Source organism: Aedes albopictus, chromosome 3 (assembly GCF_035046485.1).
Source record: "Aedes albopictus strain Foshan chromosome 3, AalbF5, whole genome shotgun sequence".
Classification (NCBI taxonomy): domain Eukaryota; kingdom Metazoa; phylum Arthropoda; class Insecta; order Diptera; family Culicidae; genus Aedes; species Aedes albopictus.
In genome coordinates this window covers 317,671,968-317,698,532 of record NC_085138.1, presented here as the reverse complement: position 1 = coordinate 317,698,532, position 26,565 = coordinate 317,671,968, and the positions used below count along the sequence as shown (strand labels likewise).

The window sequence follows — 26,565 nt, the reverse complement described above, 5'->3', positions numbered from 1 at the left end:
TTTCGCCCGTTATGCATCGTTGCTCAGAGATATTGATTCTCTCGCAACCCGCCACCCGATGCATAACGGGCGAAATGAGAGCGTTTTCCGTAGCCAGGGCGAACTGCGTGGTGCGCTCAATGTGTGCGTTCAAACTGAGCTATGCAAAACGAATACGATTTATGACGTAGTACCGTGCTTGTGATAATACACATGCATAGTTTTACATGCTGTTGCGCGTGCATCTGCTTGAGGCGACGGAGAGAGTCATGACACTCACATGACCCGTATCCAAGTCAGGATGATTGTACACGCTAACCCTCAGTTACCCAGATTGATGTCAAAGCGACCCAGACTGAGCAAAACTGCAGTTACTCTAAACTGAGTAAAGGCCCCTTTACTCAAATCTGGGTTACCGATGTTGGTGGCAAAATCTGGGTAAACGATACCCAGCTCCTCCGGGGCCTTGGTTTTGTTAATTTATTTCCAAATTAGATTTTGATTAAAAAGCTCTCAGTTGCCACGTGCCATTCACTGGAAAACAGTTCCCCGAAATAATTCCACTGTTTTCCCGTCATTTATCGGCATATTTTTCGCGAAAACATTCATAGCTTCCAGCGTTCTCCTGACCGCCGCCATATTCTCAAGCCGAAAAGTGACAAAGTGCCGATTACCCAGATCTTTACCCAAATTCAGCGAATCTGGGTTTTCGGGTTACCCAGATTTTGACAACTGCTAACAACATAAAAATCCGGGTCGAATCGACCCAGTCGATGGGTAGTTTCAGGTTAGCGTGCAAAGCTGCGAAGGGTGGAACCCACAACATGTTTGTCATTACAGGCGTGACACGCTTGCTGGTTAGTATCACCTTGGGAAGGGTGACTCCAGAAAGCGGTTCAAGTGATTGTCTCGTGATGGTCGCGATTATTCGCAAGACTGCCTAAAACCACATCCATCTGCTTATTGTGACATAGTGCTACATATATGGCTATAACTTTTTAACGATTAGATCAAATTGAATGAAATTTTGAAAAGTGTTTGTTTGCCCAAGGTTCTCAAATGACAAATATCTCGTTTCGACGATATCTCCGCCAACACTTAACCGATTTTGATGAAATATGTATGGTAGGGTCTTGTACCATTTGGGCAGGTGTACCTATTTTGGGCACTTGCCTCTATAACTAAGTCAATTTCCAACCGATTGATTTGTAATTTTGTACAGAGTTAGATACTATTCGTACCTAACTCTATACAAAAATTCAAATCAATCGGTTTGAAATTGACTTAGTTATAACGGCAAGTGCCCAAAATAGGTACACCTGCCCAAATGGTACAAGACCCTATTAGCTACACATAATGTTCTAGTTAAAAAAAATCAGCTCTTTTTGGGCATGCAGTCAAAAGTTGTGCACCCGATTCTTTTTTTGCACGGGTCTGGCTTTTGATTCTCATGAAATTGTGTACATATGTAGGCACGATTAGTACTATCAGTGTACAAAATTTCATGAAAATCGGTTCAAAATTGACTAAGTTATAGCAAAATAACGATCAGTGCAAAAAAAAGAAATTTGGTGTACGTTATTTTGATTGTCTCACTTTTTTCGAGTCTAGACTTTAATCCACGTGCAGAGCCCTCATCACGAAAACCTTCTAAGCGCAGCTTGAACGTGAGTACGACCGCTGCCCAAGTCACGACGCCAAGATCATCATAGGATGCCTAAACGCTCAGACCTACTTTTGTAAAATTCAGCGCTCACCAGCTGACGAACGAAAATGGCCTACGACCCATCAATTCCGCCGCTTTTAAGAGCATAGCCATACGTAGCACCTTCTTCCAACATAGTCTTCTTTATCATCACACCTGGAGAACACCACAGCAAATGAAATCGCAAATTGATTGATGGACGGCACGGTTCCAACATTATCAACGTCAGGTCCTATTATAGTATTACCCTCGACCAGGGATGCCATATATACAGATTTATCTGTATTATACAAATTTTTCAGCATCAATACAGATAGCGTTTATATGAAATACAGATTTTCTATTTATATGGGATACAGATTTCTCACTCAAATTTTATATGGGATACAGATTTTTGAACGAGTGATACTGAATATCATCTGGCATCTCTCTCGACTCTGACCATTACCTGGTAATGGTAAAAATGCGTCAAAAACTCTCCGTGACTATCAACGTACGGTACCGACGGCCGCCTTGGTATATTCTGGACCGACTAAGGCAATCGGATGTCACCACCGCATACACGCAGAATTTCGAGCCAGCCATTCCCCACAATGCGGCGAGCTCAATGAAGCCCCTTTCGAGGACTGCTATGGTACGATAGAGACAGCCATCAACAACGCTTGATAGTTCGACGATGAGTGAATAGAGATTTTGGAAGAAAAGAAGGCAGCGAGGGTGGTCATGCTGCAGCATGGGATACGGCAGAACGTGCGGCAACATAAAATGCAGTGCCGTTCACAACAAACACGGAAGTTCTACCAGAAGCTCAACGTATCCCGCAAAGGCTTCATACCGTTAGCCGAATTGTGCAGGCAATAGTTGGGAGTATCTTGACGGACGTTCGAGAGGTGATCGAAAAGTGGAAGCAACACTACAATGAACACCTGAACCGTGAAATGACTGCGTCAGTACTGCAAGGAGCAACAACGAACGAATTCTCACATTGGGGGAAGTTAAGAAAGCTATCCAGCAGGTCAAGTCAGCTGGTAAGGATGGTACCGGAGTTTAACTTATCAAGATTGACCTGGAAAAGTTGGGTGCAGGCAGGTCACCGCCTAATAGTCTGGATATGGGAGAGCGAACAGCAACCGGAGGAGTCGTCGAAGGAAGAGGTCATTTGCCATCAACAAGAAAGGTGACAAGTTGATGTGTGAGAATTTCCGAGGGAACAATTCTGAGTGCCATCTACAAAGCGATATCCCAGATCAACTTACGTCGTCTAGGTATCACCTAAAGTACACAGTTTATGGGAAGTTATCAAGCCGGCTTCGTTAACGGCCGCTCGACTAAATAGACTAAATCTTCACCGGCGGCGAATCTTCCAAAAATGCCGCGAATACCAAGTCCCATCGACTCCAAGGCGGTGTACGACAGTATCAACCGCGGAGAGCTATGGAAAATCATGGACGAGAACGGCTTTCCGGAGGTAAATCAATGATTAACGGTGTATAAAACTGCGTTAGGGTTTCGGGTGATCGGCCTAGTTTGTTCGAATCTCACCGAGCACTGATGAACTCTCATTCATGCTGCTCAACAAGGTGGTGTTATGCGACGAGCAGGGCTCAACAGCCGAGGCACGATTTTCAGGTAAACCGGCCATTGTGTCTGTTTTGCGGATAACATGGATATTATTGTTGAAACATTTGGTACGGTGGCAAAACTGTACACATGTCTGAAACGTGAAGCAGCAAAGGTCGAACTGATGGTGAGCGCGTCGAAAACGAAGCAAATACTGGCAGGTGGAGCCATGAACGACAGAGCACGCCTCTGGGCAGCAGTGTTACGATAGACGTGGACACTTTCGAGGTGGCGGAGGACTGTGTTCACCTCGGGTCCTTATTAACGTTAGCCGTGAAATACGAAGGCGCATCATCAGTGGAAATTGGACCTACTATTCAGTGAAATATTTTTTTATCTGTATTAACGAGATTTTTAGCCCTAGGCTAGTTCATCTCGGGACCCACATTTTTTTACTCCCCTTTCGAAGGAAGAACCCACATTTTGTGAGTATGTCGGGAGTGGGATTCGATCCCAGGTCCTCGGCGTGATAGTCAATTGTTCTACCCACCACACCAGGTCCACTCCATTCAGTGAAATACCTGAAAAGCTCCGTTAGGAACTCCAGAGTACATTAATTTAAGCTTCTGCAGCAATCCCCTAATAAATGCTTGGGCAGTTTTATGGTTTGTGTCGCGTATCAGAAGGCCAATTTTGCTAGGGGGGCTCACTTCTGCCTGTTGAGAAAGCTTGGCACACTTTTATAGCGTGGTTGCTGAAAAACCTTCCGAACTGTTTGCGTTGTCTTCCAAACTTGTTTCGTCACTTGACTGTTTGATTATGCTAATAAGTTATGATAATGTTTCAACACTTTTTAAAACGATGGCAAACATTTTGCTTGCACATCGTTAGGATTTTTTATGCAAATTTGACGGACAAGAACGCAGTGGTTTTTGTTGGATCTGCTGTCCATCAGAAAATATATAGTGGTACATTGGTGCAGCAATAATCCGGAATTGTTTAGCTCTTGAGTGCTTTCTCAGTTTGACTTTCAAGCACCTTTTGAATATTTGTCTTTCTTCTTTATCTCAAAATAAATCACAGAACCGAACCACTTCCAGACGCGAGCGTGACTGAACGATAATACCCTACTTACAAGTTCAATGAGTAGAATGCGACACTGAACCCGACAGCGCGGCGCGGTGTGTTCAACCCTAAAATTACGAGATTGTGATCATCATAATGGCGATTCCTCCGAGGGAAGAAATCCGCTAATGTTCGCGAGCGCCACAGAAATCGCGCGTGCAATTTAGGTTGCCCGGGAGGCTATACAGTACCCTTCAAAGAAGAACATTTGAGTGAGCAAACGCCACCGTACGTAGGATAGGAACGCCTATCTCAGATGGGTTACGTTATTTGCCTATCTAGGTATATTGGAGCAATATAATTTGAATTTATAGATCATGGCATTGAATAAGCCCCTAGAGCTGAACTCCGCGAATGACTGGCGCAAAATGGGGTCTCTCGACGGCGGTCGTCACGCCTTGAACTTATAGGAATATAGGTGATCTATACTAGACAAACAGCATGTGTAGGCATATAAACGTCGTCGTCGAATCAGCAGAAACGTCGCTAGAGGTGCCAATATTATTTGTAAATTCCACTGTGCTTTATGACAGGGAACAGAGCTGTTTGTTCTAGCGCAGCTCGTGACATGACCTTTTTTGAACGTCATTGCACCGCAGCATTCTGATCTTTCACGAGTCATAAACTATTATAAACATCCGATATGACTTGACTAGGTATGATCTCCCCTTTCCTCACCGCTTGGTGCCAACGCTTAAGCCTTTGCGTCGAATCCAGCTATGTCAAGGTTGATTTTTAACTAACCTACCCGACCCGCCGCCGTTAACGTCCGGACTCCGGAGACGGTGGCGACGACCGCCGCCGCCGTTGTGGGGGACTGTTTGACCAAGACCGACTGGTACAATAAACTTTTCTAGGCGACAGCCACCACACAACCAGCATCGAGTGAGTGAGCGAACAGGCGCGAGGACATCGCGAACTCGACGTGTCATTGTTGCGATATCGTGTTTCAACAACGGCCAACTTGAACTGCGACTGGTGTCGCGTGTGTTTATTCTGAAGAACAAACACCAATATTGCACGAGGTGTGACGAAAAATGATGGGCTTCGTTAGGGTTTCTGGAAGTGAGGAACACCTGCTCTTGGGAGACGTCATATCTTCGCTGGGATGATAAGAGGATTGTTTCTTATTGCTCTGGGAGCAACAGGGCTCTTTAAGGACAAGGTATTTGGAGTACATAGCTCAAAATTTCTAGAGCACCGTTTTTTAGAACCGTTGAACGGATTTGGATTAAAATGCATCACGCTGTTGACAACCACTGAACAATTAGCGTGATGCATTTTCATACAAATCCGTTCAACGGTTCTAAAAATCGGTGCTCTAGAAATTTTGAGCTATGTACTCCAAATACCTTGTCCTTAAACAAACGAACGATTCAAGGTACTTGGATAAAAATCTGAAACCTAATTGTAGGTTTCATTTAGTTTTAATCGATAAAGAGATTGAAATAGATGCAAATATTAAGACACATATTATTAAAAAAAAACTAAATGAATAAATAAAAAGAAATATAAATAATATTTATAAAAATAGATAGATATAGAATTGAGGATAGAAATAGAAGAAAGATATATACAAGATAAAAAAGACATTAATATAGATAGAGTTAGAAATATAGATAAAAATAGAAGTGGAAGCATGTAGAGACGTAGGGATAGAGAGACAAACAAGAAGTTAAAGATAGTGATAGAGATAGAGATAGAGATAGAGATAGAGATAGAGATAGAGATAGAGATAGAGATAGTGATAGAGATAGCGATGAAGATAGCGATAGAGATAGAGATAGAGATAGAGATAGAGATAGAGATAGAGATAGAGATAGAGATAGAGATAGAGATAGAGATAGAGATAGAGCTAGAGATAGAGCTAGAGATAGAGGTAGAGATAGAGATAGAGATAGAGATAGAGATAGAGATAGAGATAGAGATAGAGATAGAGATAGAGATAGAGATAGAGATAGAGATAGAGATAGAGATAGAGATAGAGATAGAGATAGAGATAGAGATAGAGATAGAGATAGAGATAGAGATAGAGATAGAGATAGAGATAGAGATAGAGATAGAGATAGAGATAGAGATAGAGATAGAGATAGAGATAGAGATAGAGATAGAGATAGAGATAGAGATAGAGATAGAGATAGAGATAGAGATAGAGATAGAGATAGAGATAGAGATAGAGATAGAGATAGAGATAGAGATAGAGATAGAGATAGAGATAGAGATAGAGATAGAGATAGAGATAGAGATAGAGATAGAGATAGAGATAGAGATAGAGATAGAGATAGAGATAGAGATAGAGATAGAGATAGAGATAGAGATAGAGATAGAGATAGAGATAGAGATAGAGATAGAGATAGATAGAGATAGAGATAGAGATAGAGATAGAGATAGAGATAGAGATAGAGATAGAGATAGAGATAGAGATAGAGATAGAGATAGATAGATAGATAGATAGATATAGGAAGAGATACAGGAAACAAAATAGAGATAGAGGTAGAGGTTTCGGTTCATTGATATTGACTGTTCATTTTCAGCTAGTTTGTCCAAAGCATACATGATACCGAAACAACACGAATGACGAAACGTGGTATTAATATCACTGCCACAAACCATTAACGACTTCAATGTCACTACCGTTATCACCCCGAGACATCGAATATAACACGTCAATTATGAAAACTATCACTCTGGAGAGTCCGCATAGTTCCTCAACCTCGAGTGAACCCAATTTCAAGCCCAGCCATCAGCGCTGGACACTTCTGTTAAGCACAAAAGCATGCCGGTCACCCAACCAGCCCGTGTCGAAAATTATAGGTTGTCCATGGCTGTGTGTTTACATTTTAATACTACCTCCCCAAAACTTATGAATGACTACGCAGCAATATGACGACACGACGACGAAAGGTAAACATTTCCTTCAGAATTTTATTGAACAAGAGATAAGCAATCTCCACTTCAGACAGAAGCATTGTCGTCGGGCACGTCACATCTTAGAGCAGCACATGGTTGCTGCATTTGATCCATCAACAGGTGGAGCTTGTCAATGGTATAATCATTAGTATGAGAATAAAATCAAATCTTCGCTTCAGTTCACTTTTTGGGTTCCATTTAGGTAGGTCCCATGTGAACTGTGCAAAATTTCTGCGTAATAGATAAAACTAAAATTGAGTTCAATAGTAACCGATGACTTGACCATTGGCGCAGGAATTAAGGGGTAGCAAGGACGTAACCGCCAGAAGGGCGCGGGCGTCCTCCGAAATTAGTACATATGACTGTAAATTAGGGTGGCCCACACTTATATGAAAAACAAAAAAATCGAAAAATACCAAGTCTTACCTCCTACATCAGTTGTTTAGGACTCCCAGAAGCTACGTTCAAAATTTGAGCAAAATCGATTGAGCCTAAGGGGGCGCTCAAAACGCTTGAAGTTTGTATGGGAAAACTTGGCCGAATGTATGCAGAAATTTAAAGTTTTCGAATTTTGCCGCTAGGTGCCGCTGTAAGTGTTCAATAAATAAACCCTTTCGTATTATTGTAGGTGATTATATGCCAAAGAACTTTGTCGAAGACCGCGAAGTGATCCGATGGCTGTAAAAAAAGTTATTCCGTAACTTAAGTAGAAAACCTCAAAAGGAATTCCTGGATGAATTCCATGAAGAATAAAAGGAATTTCATGAGGAATTTCCGAAAAAAATAAGAGGAATCACCACAGAAATTCCAAGAGAAAACTTCAAAGTAATTCTGGAAGGAATCACCAAAGGGATTCCAAGTGAAATTCTCAAAGATTTTTCATGAGGTAACCCCAAAGCAACTCCAAGAGGAATCTCCATAGGAAGTCAGAGGGTATCCTCGAAGAACTTCAAGAAGGAATCCACAAAGAAACTCTAGGAAGAATTCCCAAATTCTGGGAGGAATTTCCGAATAAATTCAAGAAGGAAACCCCGAATGAATTCCTGGAGAAATTCAATGATGAATTTAAGGAATTCCAGAAGGAACCTCCGAAAATATTGAAGAGGAATCACCACAGAAATTCTAAGAGGCAACTCCAAAGTAATTCCGGGAGTTCCCGTAGAAATTTAGAATCCAGTGGATAACTGACACTGAGGAAGATTGCAAGTGGTAGTCGAAATACGCGTATCTGTCAAAGGATAAGCAACATAGGGCGGAATTAAAAAGTACGAAACGGATTATACTCATTCGAAGAGGGTATTCTGCTTAGAGGGTTCGAAAAATCGGTACAAGATACAGGATGATGTTAAAACAAATAAAATTGTAACAAAAAGTACACCGGTCTAATAAAAATAATAACCTTTTTTGTTATGATCTGATGAATATTATAACAAAATATGATATAACTTTTAGCTTCAAGAAAACTAGTACCTATCATATTTTAATACAATTGTACAAAATGATTTTCTGAATGTCAAGTAATTTAAACTAAATTATTTCACAATGAGTTATTAAATAACATTTATTAAACATAATAAGATATAATTGAGATATAATATGTTTAAACCCCTAAGATATTAAAACTTGATTTTATCACAATGAGCTATAAATACCAGAGTTTGCTAAAATAATGTTAAATTTTCGTTAGAATCTTCTAGTCGTGAAACCATCGAAAAAATCGTAGAGGAATCCTCCAATAAATTTCATTCCCCTGGATGAATTTGAAGAGGAATCTTCGAAGGAATTTTAGGAGGAATCTTTGAAGACATTTCGGGAGGAATCCCCGCAGAAATTTCAAGACGACGAGAAAAAAATCCCCAAAGGATTTCTAGGAGGAATCAACAAAAATATCCAGAAGATGTCGCTGAAGGAGTTCCAGGAGAAACTCCTGAGGGAATTCTAGGAGGAATCATCGAAGGAACTCCTAGAGGAACCACCGAAAGAATTGCAGAAAAAAATCCTAAAGGATTCCAGTAGGAAACCCCGAAGGAATTACAGAAGGAATCTCTGAAGAAATTCGAAGAAGAATCACAACATAAATTGCAAGAGGAAACTCTGAAGGAACTCCAGGAGGAATCTCCGAGGTAATTCCAAGAGGAGTTTCCGTAGAAATTTCAAGAGGAATATCTGAAGGAATCCTTCAGGGAAGTCCAGCAAGAATCCCGAAAAAACTCCAGGAGAAATCCCCAAAGGAAACTCTAGGAGGAAAACCCGAAGGAATTTTTAAAGAAATTTCCGAAAGAATCCCAGGCGAATTTCCCGATAGAATTTTAGGAGGAATTTTCGAAGATATTCCAGGAGGAATCCTCGTAGGATGTCCGGGGGAACCTTTGAAGGAAGTCCAGGAGGAGTCCCCGAAAAAATTTCAGGAGAAATTTCTGCACGAATTCCAGGGGGAACTCCTGAAGGAATTACAGTAGGATGAATTCCAGGTGGAATCCTTGAAAGATTTTCAGCGGTATCTCTCAAAGGAAATCTTTCCGGGTTGAGGGAAGAATTTGCAAGAGGTACCCTACAAAAAAAAACTATTGGAAAGGAACTGCAGGAAACTATTGAAGGAACTGCTACAAGATTCCCTGAAGGAACTGCTGTAGGAGTTATTGAATGAGCTTTTGAAGTGATCTCTGATGTAACTCCTGGAGGCACCCAAGAGTTGTCCTGGAAAAAAATCTCAATCTAAATCTACAATCTGAATGAACCCCAGGGGCGATCCATGGAAGAAATTTTGGAAGAATCACTAAAGCAACTTCACGAGGAATCTCCTGAGGATACCTGAAGTAGTTTTAGAAGGATCTTTTATATAGGAATCTCTGAATTAACTTCTGGGGAACCCCTGAAATCTAATGGAGGTATCCTTGGATCCTCATATAAGATTCTCTGAAGGAACTTCTGGAAAGATTTCTTAATGAACTTCTGTAGGAATTCCTCCAGAAATTCATAAGGAAACTCTGAAGAAACGTCTGCAAGAATCTCTGAAACTCATGGAGGAATCTTTGATGGAACTTCTGGACAAATTTCCGTAAGAACCCCTGTAGGAATGTATAAAGGAACTTCAGAATGAATCCCTAAAAGCTTCACGACTATTTACTAAAGACCTGAGCGAACTTCTGTTGAAATAGCTTAGGAAACTTCTGAAAGAATCCCTAATAAACACCTGAAGGCATCCCTCCTAGAGCTATTAGGGAGATCCCAGAACGATCTCCTGGAAAGATCACCGAAGGAACTGCTGGAACAATCATTAGGAGAACTCCTGAAAGAATCTTAAAAAAATCCATGAGACATCCCGAAACAATTGTAAGATGAATCTCCGAAGGAATTTCGGGATGGATTCTTGAATAAATTCCAGGAGGGATGCTAGAAGGAATTCCTGTGGGAACACTTGATGAAACGTCCGGAGTGATCCCTGAAGGATGTGCTTGAGCGATCCCTACAGAATGACGAGAGAAATCTCTTCTTGGAATTCTAGATGAATTTCTGAAGAATCTCCTGGAGTAATCTCTGAGGAACTCCTGGACTAGTTCCTACAGAAACTTCTGTGGGAATTCCAGAAGGAACTTCAGAAGGTATCTTTGAACCAGAAGGATCTCCCAGATTGATCTCTGAAGGACCTCCTATGGGAATCCCTGAAGGATCTATGATTCTTTGATATATCTCTAGGAGGCGTCCCCAAATCTCTCTGAAAGAATTTTTGATGGACCACCTGGTGTTTTCCCTGAAGGTACTCCTGTCATTTTTCATTAGATTTCATTCATTTTTCATCATTCATATCTCTCCAGAAGTTTCTTCAGAGATTCTTCCAGAAGTATTCAGTGGTGAATCGCGAGTAGGTTAAAAAGTCGGTTATTATGGCGGCCAGCTTGGTATTCGAATGAACTTGTCCTTAAATGAACTGTACATATAAGACTTTTGCGAAATTTCTTTAAAATCTTCTTCATGTGGTCCATCCAAAAACTACTCCGAATTTTTTTTTTTTTTTTCAAAACAGGTATTTGCGCTGATGCTTAAAAGATTTCAAAATGTGTACACACAACTCATTTTTTTAATTATCTACTCATTGCATCACAAAAGCTATGAAGCTACCATTCCATTGCTTCCCCCCTCGCTACGCTAATGACGTTGACGAAATGCTCACCGGTCTTCAACGCTCAAGACCGGTCTGCGCCGTTGTTGTTTGCTGATAGTTTCGATCAACAGCTCATTACACTTGACTGCTACGAGAACGTCGCTCCAGCTCAAGTATGTTGATAAGGCGCGGTAGGTATGTCGCGGTAGTAATTAAAATTGAATTAGTGGTGATCACTTACATTCATAATGCTCTTTGAAGTCACCGTCTATCTCGTCGTCGTCGTAGTATTCCTCTTCCTCGTCGCCACCACCCTGAGAGGAACGCCGGCCCATATCTAGCCGGCGCTCCAGCTCCAGCTCGTATTCGTCGTCCGGCTCCTGTGGCTGATTCTGAGCCATGTCCCTGCCCATATCAGCAGCGACGACGTCGTCGGTATCCATTGTGTTTGATGTCGGTCGCGATTGGTCGCGATCCATATTCAGCAACTTTGATTAACACAAAACGATTATTTATTCTTCGCGTCACTTGGATATCACTCTTTTCGGCCCGGGATTTCAATCACATTCTTCATCTACCAATCTCGTTGAGCCTTATCGGCATACACAGAACGAGTTTGGGCGCCCCAAGACCCCGCACATTCACTGATTGCTCGCTGGAAACCCTTATCTAGATATGGCACCCGATACGATAAAAATATCACGTTCACTTACTACGACTGCTCCATTTTCCCTCTTTTTTCGTATTGCTACCAAGCTTAACTGGGCTCTCGTGTAAAAAATCACAACTCTTTCAAAACATTTTATCACTCTTATTCAAAACCGAGAAATTCATTGACCTAGAATTTCTTCACTTTCAGCAAACCGAAACATACTGGATTCCGTCACGTTCGACCGTTTTAACAAGATTGCAAACACAGAAATACACGCTCAGCTCACATCATCGTTCTACTGGATCTCCTGAACAAAAAACCGACGCTTGTAAACTTTAATTCAAACGAGTTCCGATCACAGGAAAATCTCGCGAGCCTATATGATAGCACCGACGTCGCACACTACCAGTGATGAACGCTCTCGAGGAACTGACGGACGGGGACGACCTCGCAGGAGCAACTTCAAAACTTCAATCAATCCTCCGCGCACCGACTACGGACACGACGATGGATGACGACAACGACGACTTACAACCGACGACCGCGAGCTACAACAACAGGTCCTCAACATCACCATCATCATCATGCCATAGTCGGAGTCGACCGTCCATAATAGTGCACGACATCGGCGAGTACGGAGTACGGACGACCGGACGACGGTACACGGACGGACGATGGAAAACAGGTAGGACGTCGATGATTGTGGGCACATAGGCATCAAAAGCACACCTCATCAAATCGATCGAAGCACACTCGCTGCTCGCTCGCTCGCGGTTTTTTTTTATTTCGCTGGAAAGAGAAAAGAAGAAAAAAACCCAAAGTCTCCGGTGAGAATGATATCATCACATCATCATCATAAGCACACACAGGTATCAGTATGCAGGAGCAGTAGTGTCACGCTTACAGGCGGGGTTCGAGTTGTACGTCTTGTAGGTCTACATTAAACAAAAGATTTTTCTTCCGGATGATTACATGTTGATACGTAGCAGCAGGGAGCAGCTTGCAATACGTATAAGGGAACGTCCATAAATTACGTCACGCTTTTGGTGAGAATGGGGGTAATTGACCCACAATGTAGCAGTAGCACAGGCAAGGTTCAGGCCCATGCACAGAAATGGCGCCAAGATGGGTTTTTTCCCTAATTTCTGCAAAAGGTGGAGGGGCGCCTAGTGTGTAACACCGGCAATGGGGGGAGAGGTTAATCCCCTCTCCCCTTGTGCACGGGCTTGGCAAGGTTCATTCTTGAGTCATATAGACGTATGGGAACATTTATTGACTAAATTCAAGACCAACAATTGAAAAGGCTACATCAACATTGCGTAAACAAACACGTTTCTGTCGACTTAGGGCCTTCTGGGATCCACCCACGCATCTCACCACCATTAATAGGAAGCTTGATGTTTGCGCTTTCTGTTAGTGGTGGTGAGGTGTGTGGGTGGAGTTCAAACGGCCTCAAGTCGATAGAAACATGTTTGTTTACAAAATGTTGTTGAGGCCTTTTCAATTGTTGGTCTTGAATTAAAAAAAACAAAGCAAACGTTTTTTTACATGAAATTCAACAGTTAACTCGTTAATTTTCGATAAATTATCGAAGATACGATAACAATAACGATATTGTAACGCATTTTTTATCGTTAACGACAGTTTATCGAAAAACTGTCATCGAGGTCGTAGTTGGCGATAAATTATCGACGATAATTCATCGTTTAACAATCTTGGTCTACAACATTTTAGGAAAAACTAAAGAGAGACTAACACTTAGGGGATTCACTTAACAGCGTAAACCGATTAAGCTGATTAAACTGATTATTTCATTCGTAGTTTCATGAAACAATTCAATAATCAGATAATCATGGCTTATGCAGTTATTTAATCTGTTTAGTGAATATACCCCTCATAAATATGCTTGGAGAAATTCCTTGGCATTCTGACGGTTCCTTTTTGTTGGCGCGAGTTTCTTTCCGATTAACGAAATACATACTGAAAGCAACGTTTTCACGGCAGCTTCAGTATGTGTTTCGTTAATCCGAAAGAAACTCGCGCCAACACTGACTTTTGTCCAACCAATATGTATCGCGGTCAGTTGTATTTTGACTTTAAGTCTTCCAAACTTTTGACCAATTTTTCACATTTTGTTTGCCGGTCCTTTGTCATAGATTCCATAATGTGAATCATTTGGTATTTAATAACGGTAAGTATTAAAAAAGTTTATAGAGCTTATTGAGTTTTACGGATGCTCAAGACTTCCTAATAAATTCCCTGAAAATGCATCTTAAGATCTATAGCCGTATAAAGTGATCCAAAGTATTCTGGAGTTCAATATTTCAAGTCCACGCATGGGGTCCAGAGATACATAGGCGCGAAAGTGCCATATTTGTCAAATTTGAGTTGACTACGTTCCACGAGTTTTGAGGTTATGAAAACTTTTTTAGGATTATTTTTAGGAATATTACTAAAACTCCAAGAAATCGGATTTTTTTAATTTAATTTTTAAGATTTCCATTTTTTTAAAACGATGAAAAAGCTCTCGAAAAACATTTGGTCTCTTTTTTCGAAAATTTGTATTAGCACTTACACTCTTTTCTTCTGACCCCCTCACTTCTGACAGTAGCCATTCTTAAACGCTACGTAACATAATCAACCAAGTTTACTGATCCTCTTTAAAGTCTGAAAGATATAAGGGGTACTCACTGAACAGATTAAATTGCTGCGTAAGCCATGGTTTTCTGCTTATTTGAAATGTTTCGTGATTTTGCGAATGAAGTAGGAAATCGCGCCACTTGGGCGGTGGCTTCTATATTCGTCTGTTTTCCACTATAACTCAGTCAAACTTGAACCAATTGACAAAACTTTTGGAATGTGGTGAGATAGGTATAGTATTTATCCGTGTACAACATTTCAAGTCAATTGGTTCAAAATTGACTGAGTTATAGTGGAAAACAGACGAATATAGAAGCCACCGTCCAAGTGGCGCGATACCCTAATCAAAGATTGCTTTGGTGATCGCGACATTTAATCAGTTTAATCAGTTTACGCTGTTGAGTGAATCCCCCTATAAATTAATAAACTAACCTCGAATTCAATCCTTGATATCTACAGGCAGTGCTGAAATCATCATTTCGACATGTATAGAGGGATTCCACGGAGTCCTGTCAGTCGATTCTGGGCGACCATTTCAAAAATATCTGAAACTTTGCACAGTTTTTCAATTTCATCTAAATAGCCATTTTTCGATATTCAACCTTCATATTCACTCACGACTAACTTTTCAAAAGGGTGTATGCGAAAATAGTTCGAAAATATTCTAAAAGCTGTACAGCAAAAACGGATTGTTCGATTGTTATAAATTTTTCAGCAAAGTTAGATAACTAAATGATGATTCCTTAGAAAATATACACTGTAAAAAATTTCTTTTTTTACATTGAAAAAATATGATCTTTGTCACAAAAACTCAAATATCTCAAAACCCTATCTTTTTACCAACGTCAAATTTTTAGGGTAAATGGCCCATAATATCAGCTGTCTACCATAAAATTTTGGTGATGGTAAACTAATAAACAAAAAAGTTATGACATTTCAAACATTTCACAATTTTTACATTTAGTAGGGGGATTAGGGGCATAATGGACACCCGGGGCGAAATGGACACCCCTGTTTTTGCCGAAACCGTTGACTTTTATGTAAAACGTTTAATGCATAAGTGTAAAGGAACAAGTCATTGTTCTATTTTTTAAAAGTACCATTTATACTCCTTCAAAATAACCAAAATATCATTGAAATTGAAGTATGTTTTTCATATGGTGAAATTCTTATAATTTCGAAGCAGCAGCAAATAAAGCATTACGAGTGTTTGAGTATGTCCACCATACAAACAAGTGAATTGTTAGCTTATCTACATGTATACGCAGATTTAGCAATGGATGAAGTATTATATTTTTGATCAGAAGTTACTAAAAATAGCAATTTCAATGTTGTAGTCGATTCGGGGCGAAATGAACACTGGCAATTATGAATGGATGTACGCGCATTGCATACTGTTAGGCGTTTTAGAGAGTTTGAAAAAATCAATCCGATTATTTTAGCCTAAAATTTATTTAATTAACTTTGAAGTTATGTAAACTCGTCTAAGATGGAGTATTATATCTGTGATATTGATCTACGTAGGCAAATTACTTAACTGGTCGATATTCTCAAAGATACAGCATAAAATATGCAGGGGTGTCCATTATGCCCCGATGTGTGTCCATTTCGCCCCGTACCTTTCCTGCCAGCCCCAAAAAACACACTGTTTTCAATTCATTAGTTCTTCTCAATAATGCCATTTTACCAGCTGTGAATGGTTGAAATACGTAGGAAACAAGTTAAAGTTGTAGGCCAACTGATAATATTTTAAGTTTTTGTCTGTTATATAGGCCAAACATACTCATTTGCTTAGGGTGTCCATTATGCCCCTAATCCCCCTAACAAAAAAAATGTTTTCTGTGTGAATTATTTCGAGAATATAGTTTGATGCTGATTTTATTGTGAAGGCTACCGCCTGAATCAACTTGTTTAATTTTCATGATATTTTTGTTTGATTATTCATAATTACTATAGTATCTATTTGAAGCTTAGACGCGATCCAGTGTTGTGATCAAAAATATTGAGAGTTTCATACTTTTTATTGTACGTGACTGGTAAAAAAATTTCTTGATAGTGTTGAAAACCTGTTGATTATAAGAAGAATGGAATTAAACTTATTTTAAAGACAAAAGCTGTATAATAAAAGTTTAATATACGCGTATACTTCTAGTTTATCTGCAAAAAAAAATACCTCTTAGAGAACAGACTTTATGATCGGAAGAAAGCGAGTAACTTCAACAACAACAAATGCATGAGAGGTACATATTCCAGAGAAACAGATGAAACACCTAGAACAATTTTCGTGAAAATCCATCGCTCAGTTCACACTACCACCACCTGGTGGAAATGTTTCACGAAACACCGCGTTGTGCAATATCGTCATCAGAAGGCGCTAGTGTGAAACGTCAAACGCAAAGAAAAACGATGGACGCTCTTCAGGTTATGAAAGCCACTACCAAAATTTAAAATGATCGTTAAAGGCGTGGTCAATAAAAACTTCGTCAGTGTTACGTTTGTTTGTCTGTGTACATACCATGACAATGCTCACGAAAAAGCAAAAAAAATACTACCGCTATGGATATTAAAGATTTTATAGTATTTTTTTTCTTCAGCCAAGCAAACGACACCAAACTAGTCAGTTAAAACTAATAAATGATTTTGTTTATTATAATCTAACGAGCAACATGAATAGTCGCTTTCTCAACGGTCTACATTAACTCAACGCTCTCTTGTAGGCCATTTGATGGAAAAAAAAATGTTCAAAAGAGTTACGAAATCTCACCAAAAGCACCATAGATAAACTGAAAGAGACTGGTTATGCCCAAATGTCCACATTGATTACAAATTTACGCATTTGCACGTCCTGCCGTCTAGACTTTGACAAACGAGCAATCTGTATATAATCGGTAAAGCAGGGCGCAGGAAGTTTGAAAACGACAACAACTGATAAATTGCCAGAAGTGCTAAGGGCCAGAGTGTCATGCCACCGTACCATCAGCGACATCTGTTGAAACAATTTAATCACGCCCTTTTTCCAAAATGCTTTGAAATATTCTTCAACATCTATACCCATTTCAATATTTTTAACTTTGCAAAACACGCTTCAACATCCATCTTGAAGAAGAGGGAGTTTTCCCTCTTCTTACTTGTCCTCAAATGTAACAGCAAATTAATGAATCAACGTCTGATGCGCGGAGGGCGTGATAAAATCGGAACATTACTGTACATATAATATACATCTATCTATATATATAAAAATGAGTTTGAAGTCCCTTTGAGGCAACAAAACTCACGAACGGCTGAACCGATCGGGATGACTCTTGCACGGTTTGGTACGTATTCATGGTGTCTGTGTTTATATACATAAAAAAGTTACGAAAATCATTCAAGAAGTATAAAGAATGCAAAAATACTAATTTTTCATGGGCCGGGAAGAAATTTGCCGTGATTGAAATGAAATCAATCTAGAGTGCGTTGCTGCGATTTCCTCAACAGCTGTCAAACCACCACATCATGGCAAGACAAAGTTTGCCGGGATAGCTAGTAATACATAAAAAAACAGCTTGTTTTACTCACGCAAGGCCATTAATAATAAAATCAGCATCAAACTGCGATTTCCGGCCGAAATAATTTACACCGAAAAAAAAACTATTACTAAATGTGAAAATTGTGAAATGTTTGAAATGTCATAACTTTTTTGTCTATTAGTTTACCATCACCAAATTTTTATGGTAGATTGCTAATACAATCGACCGTTTTCCCTAAAAAAATTACGTTGGTAAAATGATAGGGTTTTGAGATATTTGAGTTTTTATGACAAAAATGATACTTTTTAATGTTAAAAAAGATTTTTTTCACTGTGTATATTTTCTTAGGAATCACCATTTAGTTATCTAACTTTGCTGAAAAATTCACAAAAATCGATCGAACTGTTTTTGTTGTGAAGATATTTGAATATTTTTGAACCATTTTCACATACACCCTTTTGGAAACTTAGTCGTGATTCAGAATAAAAATTTGATATTGAAAATGGCGATTTAGATGGAACTGAAAAACTGTGCAAATTTTCAGCTCAATAGAAAATCATGAATTAAAAAATTTCCTAATTTTGATGCTGTTGCTTGGAATCGCTCTATAGATTCAATCACCTACAGCGCATTTCAGAAGCTGAACCTGAAAGTATACTATATGAAAAACTTGTGGGACCAATTTTACAAGAAAGCCATGGAAAACCTGTTGTGAGAGCGAATTTTTTTTATGAAGCCGAGACATATTCTCGTACTCCGCATACCTAGCGACCGAGCAGTTTGTGATGCTGGTGTCTAATTTAGTATTTGATAAGTAATAAGTACCCAATTTCATTATTCAATCTGTGCATCAGAGCTAAAAAAGATGGTGAGATAAAATAATAATTTGCCCCTGGCGGAGTTAATGCATGGCTCTGACACGGTCAACATTATTTTCCGTGCTACACTTGCGAATCGAAATAAGCAAATCCTGGTTTAGATTCAGTTAATAATGTAGAAAGTACAAAAGAAAACGGCCTTCGCAAAAAGTGAATTAGATGGGCTGCTGCTGGAGTAGGAGGTTGAGAGTACAGTAATGAATGGAATCATGAATTAAGAGCGTGGTTGCTGGAGCAGGAATGAATAACTGCAGCATACCTAAGTCAGGTATCATACCAAAACAAGGTATTGATTTGTTGTCGAAGTATTAAAAATAGCATATATTTTGGTACCGGCCGAAAATACCCTACTGAGTTATTGGTTTGGTATCGAGGACTGCTTGAGGTATTATTCAATAATTGAAAAATCGCTGTTATTATTTATCAGATATTCGTTAGAAATACCCTAGTTCATATTTTTTATGTTTTACCTCTTATGTAGGGCTCTACAATACCTCATCCAGGTTGTAGGTATTGGATTTTGCATACCTGAATTTGGTATTGCACAGCTATTTTCTCCTGCTCGGGTTCTTGCTATGAAAGTGGCTGCACAAATGCTGAACGTGAGCAGGGCTTGTGCGTCTCAGGAAGTCGATGCTAGACCAAGATAAAGCTCATGGCGTGGTAATCCCATGCGGGAGGAAATAGCTGCAGAATACCAAATTCAGGTATACAAAGCCCAATACCTACAACCTGAATGAGGTATCAAGGATCCCTGCATATGAGGTTAAATACCTAAAATAATAATGGATGTGTGTTCTACGAATACCACGTGAATAATGACATAAGATATTGCAATGTCTCAATAATAACCGACGATTTTTCCATACAAATGGTGATTTTTCCATAATTACATAATACCTCAAGCAGTCCTCAATACCAAACCAATAACAGCATATGGGTGCTTGCTCCTATCTACAATAGCATAGACCCACTCATCTCCACACACCTGGCCAAGTCCTTGCAAGAATTTGAATTAATCTTTATGCAATTCAGTATCATAATTTACATTTTATATAACTCATTTTGGTATCATAATGGCCATTTTTCCGAAAATAGTTTGATAATGTTCATAATGCAACTCATTTGAGTTGCATTATGAACATTATGCAACTCAAATGAGTTGCATTATGAAAAAAATCATTGCATAAAATGTTCTATGGAACTCGTTGCAAAACTCGATTTTTCAGCACTCTTCGTATTTATCCAACTCGGCAAGCCTCGTCGGATAAATGTACGACTCGTGCTGAAAAAATCAACTTTTTGCAACTCGTTACACAAATAACTATTATCATCAACTTAGAAAGATTCCAGCACTGAAACAGCTTCCAATGGATGACAGGACGCTGAAAATAAAGAATATTTAACAGATGTATGGTTATAACAATTTAGTGTACAATGATGTAATCGGAAATATTTCACCAAGTTCCATCTCGTCGAAAAGATTTTTATTCAGAATCTAAATTCACATTCATGATGGTTAAACTATTCGGTGGGCATCGTTGCATTTTGCAGTGAAACATAGTTAGTAGCCATGGTTTCAGTGTGCTATCTTTGGCACCATATCAGCAATGTTGCCTGCTGAGAAGCTGGAGGATCACTGTTGAAGTTTGTCCAGCTGGACACAAACCGATAACTAATTAATGAGGCATCCGATTTGAACGCGGTCTACGGCAAAATTGTAGCTGATATAGACAACTAACTCTCTAGGGCACTTCGGGAAATGCTACGGTCGAATGAAAAACATCGTTTTCCCATAGTAGGGTCTAAGACCATTTGGGCAGGGGAACTAATTTTGGGCATTTGCTGCTATAACGCAGTAAAATTTAAACCGATTGAATTGGAACACAATCAGATGCGTACACTATCTTGCTATGATTAAAAATTCAAGTCAATCGGATTGAAATTGAATGAGCTATAGCAGCAAGTGCTCAAAATAGGTCCTCCTGCCCAAATGGCCCCAGACCCTTATTCATTGCGTAATTCCCATACAAACTTTGAAGGGCTTGCCTCAATTTTCAACCAAATGAGCTCAAATTTTGGGAGAAGGCATATAATCAGTCGAGTCAAGTACAAGACACTGAAGACGACCTTACAGTTGAGGTCGAAATACGTATCTGTCAAAGGATGCAAATTCTTAGTGGAATTCAAAGGAACAGTACTTAACGCGATTTTCTTTTATTTACAGATATTCCCCTAACAAGCCCAGGTTAATCATCATCATATAATCTGGTTACTAATCGAATAAGCGGTGTGGAGCAAAAACGATTTTTTTGAAACATGCCACTGAACATTCCATCGACTAATGGAAAATGTCGACTCATGGAACATTGACTCATAGAGGTTCGATTGTACAAGCTGTCTTCGGGAAAATTTCTTCATATTTTTGAACATTTTTTTTTTATTAATGTGAAATTAGGGTGGCCCAAATGGTTCTCAAGATCATAATTACAATTTCAACTTTTTATTGCTTCCACATAGAGCAATTAAATATTTGACTAAGTTGAAAAGAACTTGGTTCTGAACAACTTTGCCGAAGAAGCCATGTTGCTATCTCTTATCTGAACTTCTGAGATTCTGAAATCATAAGAGATATTATTTATTGACGAAAAAAATTAGGATGACGCCCGAAAAAAAGTTATATTTCCCTTACTTTTCATACATTGATTTTTCGCAAAAGCTTTGTTCCGAGCAGTTTTAGTATTGTTCTATAACTCTCATTATTTGTAGCATTAATCACATCGGGTAAAAGTGCCATGTAACTGATGTAGTTATTGATCAAATTCCTTAAAAATATAATTTTCATTAAATTTGTTACGTGGCGCCCTCTGACTTAACGCTGACCAAGTGTCCTACCCCATGCATAATTTTTGCGGCACATCAGTCGCGTCGTCAAAGGGATGTAGAAATTGCATCTTTCCCACGTAGCAAATAAGCCGTCTTATCTTAAATGTAGATCTACCAATCGCTAGAACCGGACCGACAGACAAGTCAAATGAAACTTAAATATTGGCATGGATTCGTACACTGATCCGTTGATAGTGAGGCGTGTGCCTTGCCGCTCGGCTTTTTCACCGAGTTATAAGGTAGATAATAAATGTGATAGTAGGGGTACTCACTAAACAGATTAAATTGCTGCGTAAGCCATGCTTTTCTGCTTATTTGAAATGTTTCATGATTTTGCGAGTGAAATAATCAAAGATTGCCTTGGTGCTCGCGACCTTTATTCAGTTTAATCAGTTTACGCTGTTAAAGTGAATCCCCCTAGTGATTCTAAGTATCCACTGGAACGGGTTTATTGAGATATTTGTTGGAAAACGTTATGTTCGAAATATGATTCATTGCCAGAAACTACGCGCCTGGATAATACAAAATTATTTGCTGTGAATAGACCGACGAATCCATCGAGTTATAGAAAATATCGAGTTGTAGAACATCGAGTTGTGAATAGTCTACTGATGGGAGTTGGCTGCACCATCGGCGAAGAAATATTTTTACTCAGGATAGTCGACTCATACTTATTGGCAAATATCCATGTACCTAGCCATATTCGAAGTATATTCAACTAATACCCGCCAATGCATTCAAATTAGCGCATGGAAAGTAGGTATGTGCTGAAAATTTATGAGCCGCAGCCGTATGGTGCTTTCTGAAATGTACACAGCAAACATTTCTGAAGATTACATCCGACGTAAATAAATTTGACATATAAAATTCTATTCCATCGAACCCAAACAATATCTTGTATGGAATGTTGAACGCAAGCTTCATACTGAGAGAAAGCTGTAAATTTAAATACTGATGGAAAAATGTGTGCGATATTACGGGGTCGTTTTGTTACAGGCTATATGATGTAACATTTTTTAACTGTTAAGAGTCGCATTAATGGAATGCATTTGTTCACCCCTATTAGATAGTCGTTTTATTCTTAATCACTTAACCTAATTTACAGCTCTATTGTCCACTGGGGCACTACGTGAGCAATTTCACTTGACAGCTGCACTTACATTTTGTACAGCGCCTAGATTCTATTCTACTTTATCGAACTGGTTGCCTTTCTGCTGCTTTCACTTTTTCTACTTTATACCTAGTAGAATGATGAGCACAAGGATGATGATGAATGGCCGTTGTTCCTCTCCAGTCCGATTGGGGGTCCATTATGAGTAGCAGTTCGCCGATGTCCAGGTATCCGGGTCCGTTTGAGCCATGGGGCTCAGAAGAGGGTCAGTGTCAGTTGCTCTCGGGGGAAAAGCAACTGACGAAAAATTGCAAGTGCCGGGGCTGGGAATCAAACCCATGACCATCCGCATATGAAGCGAACGTGTGACCAACTCGCCACGGGCCCCGGCGCCTTTTAGATAGTCGTGTATTCGTTATTTATAAATTAATTTAACTGATATATTTTATGCAACGCAAATACAATTTTAATGTTTACACTAATGAGTATATTCTCAAACTAAAATATATTGCACATCGAGAATCCAGTTTCCAATTAAAATCGATACAATCTCTCGAACTAACTCTTTTATGCGTGGTGTCAAGTAAAAATAACCAAGCACAACGCGAATCCCAACTGTTGACGAGTTACCAAGCCAGCAGTCAGTGGGAAGTTACATATTTGTGGTCGGTCAGCTATATTAGTAAAAGGCTACATCATCGCGGTCATCGGGAAAGGTGTGTCCGAAGAATCTTCCCAAGCAGCGCGCTGTGTAATTAGGTACCCTCTGTTATACACACTCTCAGCAAACAGGTTGTATGGACATGTAGGAAGAATCTCATCCAAACACGATACACCACGGGTGAATGGTACACTCGTGCCACTCAAAACGAATGACAGCAAAAATTATTGAATTGATGAATCTAAACAGCATTCAGATGACGTCGATGAAAAAGTGATGCCCATTTAAAACCTGGATAACTTTAAAGTTTTGAAAAATCACTTCTTCAAAAGTTGCGGAATGAGATTTGTCAGAGAACCTGACATTATCATTTTTTTATGGAAATATTCTTGACTTCCTTGAAAGCAGAGTATTTTCGAACCACCCGATATACACCTGGCAGATAAGACACTTCATGTCTGTTAATGTAGGGAGATTTCCTACATCGTTATAAGACCTGAAATCAGATGTGTAGCACTTAATATTTTGAGTATACTCTTCTCGATTTGCTCCAGTCGAATGACCACCATAACCAACAGACATCAGCATAAAATATAGGCAACCGGAACCCTTGCTTTTATTGGAACATTCCTTTCCCCCCAGACTGATAAATCGATCAAACACCATTTCTTCCATTCCATAGTCGAAAGGGTATCAATTTCATTACCATAACGATGATGCATTTATAGTTGTTAGTTGTGTCTCTGCCAGCTTATGGAATACCGAGCCGCACATGCAATGCCCTCCTTTTTGAGGACGATTCAAGTTAAATTCATTGTTCTGATCAAGCCTCTTTCATTCATTCATGTTTATAGTTTTGTTGTAGGTAGGTTATGCTTATGCACCACATAAAGGGGTATCATTTTACAATATGATCCCTGTTTGATCGATGCCTACTTCATAAGTAAACAAATGTACGTGGACTAGGGCAAATGTAAGGCTTATGCTCTCAATCATGCTAGTTGAACGTACACAAATCAGAACAAAAAAAAACCCGAAACCAATCCACGCGTAATGTGAAGATTACCACAAGGATCTTTACTGAATATCTCAAGCATAAATATTCTGGAAGACCTAACAAAAAGAGGTTGTATCTTTTATGATCATTTTAAAACTACCTTTTTATTTTTTTAATATAGACCAAAATATTTAAACACAAATTTACGATGGTTCGAACGAAAAACGTAAATTCGATTTAATCTTGGATAGTTGCTTGTGAAAAGTTTTGCCAGCCTTGCAAATAACCTGGCACCACCTAGTATGAAGCAACCTGACCAAGGAGATAAATTGCCAATTTCGCGCAGACTTCTCAACCCAATCTGCTCGGTTCCATCGGAATGACAAGTGATTTGTTTAGCGACAAATTGCTTGATAATGGTTCAAAAGACCCCAACACTCCTTGGTCTGGCACACGAAACTCGCGGTGTTGCTGAATCTGTGATCCACTGTGTGGCTGCAAATGGTATTTTTAATCCATCCAAATGAATTGGACGCATTGTCGCCGTCGCACATTGGGCACTGACTGTTTTGCGTTCGTGTGAATGGAGGGAATAAGAACGTGACTTTACTATTGATTTTCCACATTTTTTTGTTACATAGGGTATTGGTTCCCTTATTAAGCATGTGGCTCCCATTTTCATCTCACGAAAAACAAAGGATTGAAGCACTATTTGGATTGTGCGATATTTGCCAGAAAACCATTCGCCAGAATGCCATTGGCCAGAAAGGCATTTGCCAGAAAATACCATTTCCCAGAAAACCGTTTGCCAGAAAGGACCATTTCCCAGAAAACCATTTGCCAGAATGTACCATTCCCCAGAAAGTACCATTTCCCAGAAATTTTCCATAGTTCTCAATCCAGAAGTGTTCCCAATCTAATGATAATTTAAAAAAAATCTAATTGAAAAATAAATCGTGTTCTTTATTTGTTTATGATCGATTAGCTCACACTAACGATTGTAAAAATGTAAAATTTTATTTTTGTTCAGATTTATATGCCAAAGTTAAATAAATTATCGGAACTGATGTAAGAGCAAACAAGAAAAGATTTTAGAGTAACTTTTAAAGAATAGCCTATAGTTTGAAGAAGGGCAAATCATTCTGAAACAAAATAATGATGTGAAATCAAACCTCTCAAACTTCACAATACATTAAATCATTTATGTTATTCAAATATTTTATAGCGCACAACAGCTTATTTTTTTCAATTAGTACATTTCCACAAATTTGTCTTGTGAAGCAATTGATCATGATGTGGATCCAATTGATCAAATATTATTTTGACGGAATTTGATCCATACTCATCAAAGATTTTCCTTTCTTCAACACATATGATGTTCTTCCCAGCTTTTACTGATATGGAATTTTTGACTTTACTTATATTTTTCAAAGACTCCCTGCTTTCAATTGAAAGTAATTTTTTAAACTTATTCTTGACAATAACAATAACATGATCTCTTTAAATAATAATTTTTGTGCCAAACAGCAAAATTCCCCGGAATTGTTGATCACACACTTATGTCAATCGAATACCATAAACAAAAACCTTTCGGAAGCAACGAGTAAAATACACAGAAATAATAACTCAAGTGACGGTTTCACCACAGACAAACAGACGTAACACTCTTCAAAACGGCTTGGCACATGCATTTAACGAACAATTCAAATTTCATTTGATTTGCGCGATCGTTCCACCAGATGCGCTAGTGTTCGATCGCTTTGAAGTTTGCTAGTGTACACGTTGCTGAATGATGCAAACGAAAATTACAGGCAATTTGTGTAATAGCGTGCGTGTCAGCAAAACTTCAA

The 26,565-nt window shown here is 39.1% G+C and overlaps 1 protein-coding gene across 3 annotated transcripts in view; it reads right to left on the bottom strand.

Moving 5' to 3' along the window:
* Positions 1-26,565, bottom strand: part of LOC109401225 (uncharacterized protein DDB_G0284459) — a 337,393-nt gene that overhangs the window by 291,523 nt on the left and 19,305 nt on the right. The window contains exons 1-2 of one of the 3 annotated variants that reach the window (XM_062842582.1): positions 12,763-12,822; positions 11,623-12,340 (exon numbers count right to left, since the gene is read on the bottom strand). In XM_062842582.1, the coding sequence (XP_062698566.1) occupies positions 11,623-11,860 (238 nt within the window). In that variant the 5' untranslated portion in view covers positions 11,861-12,340; positions 12,763-12,822. Of the gene's footprint in view, positions 1-11,622; positions 12,823-26,565 lie in introns of those variants that run through there. The other 2 variants (XM_062842581.1, XM_062842583.1) reach the window with 2 other exon arrangements.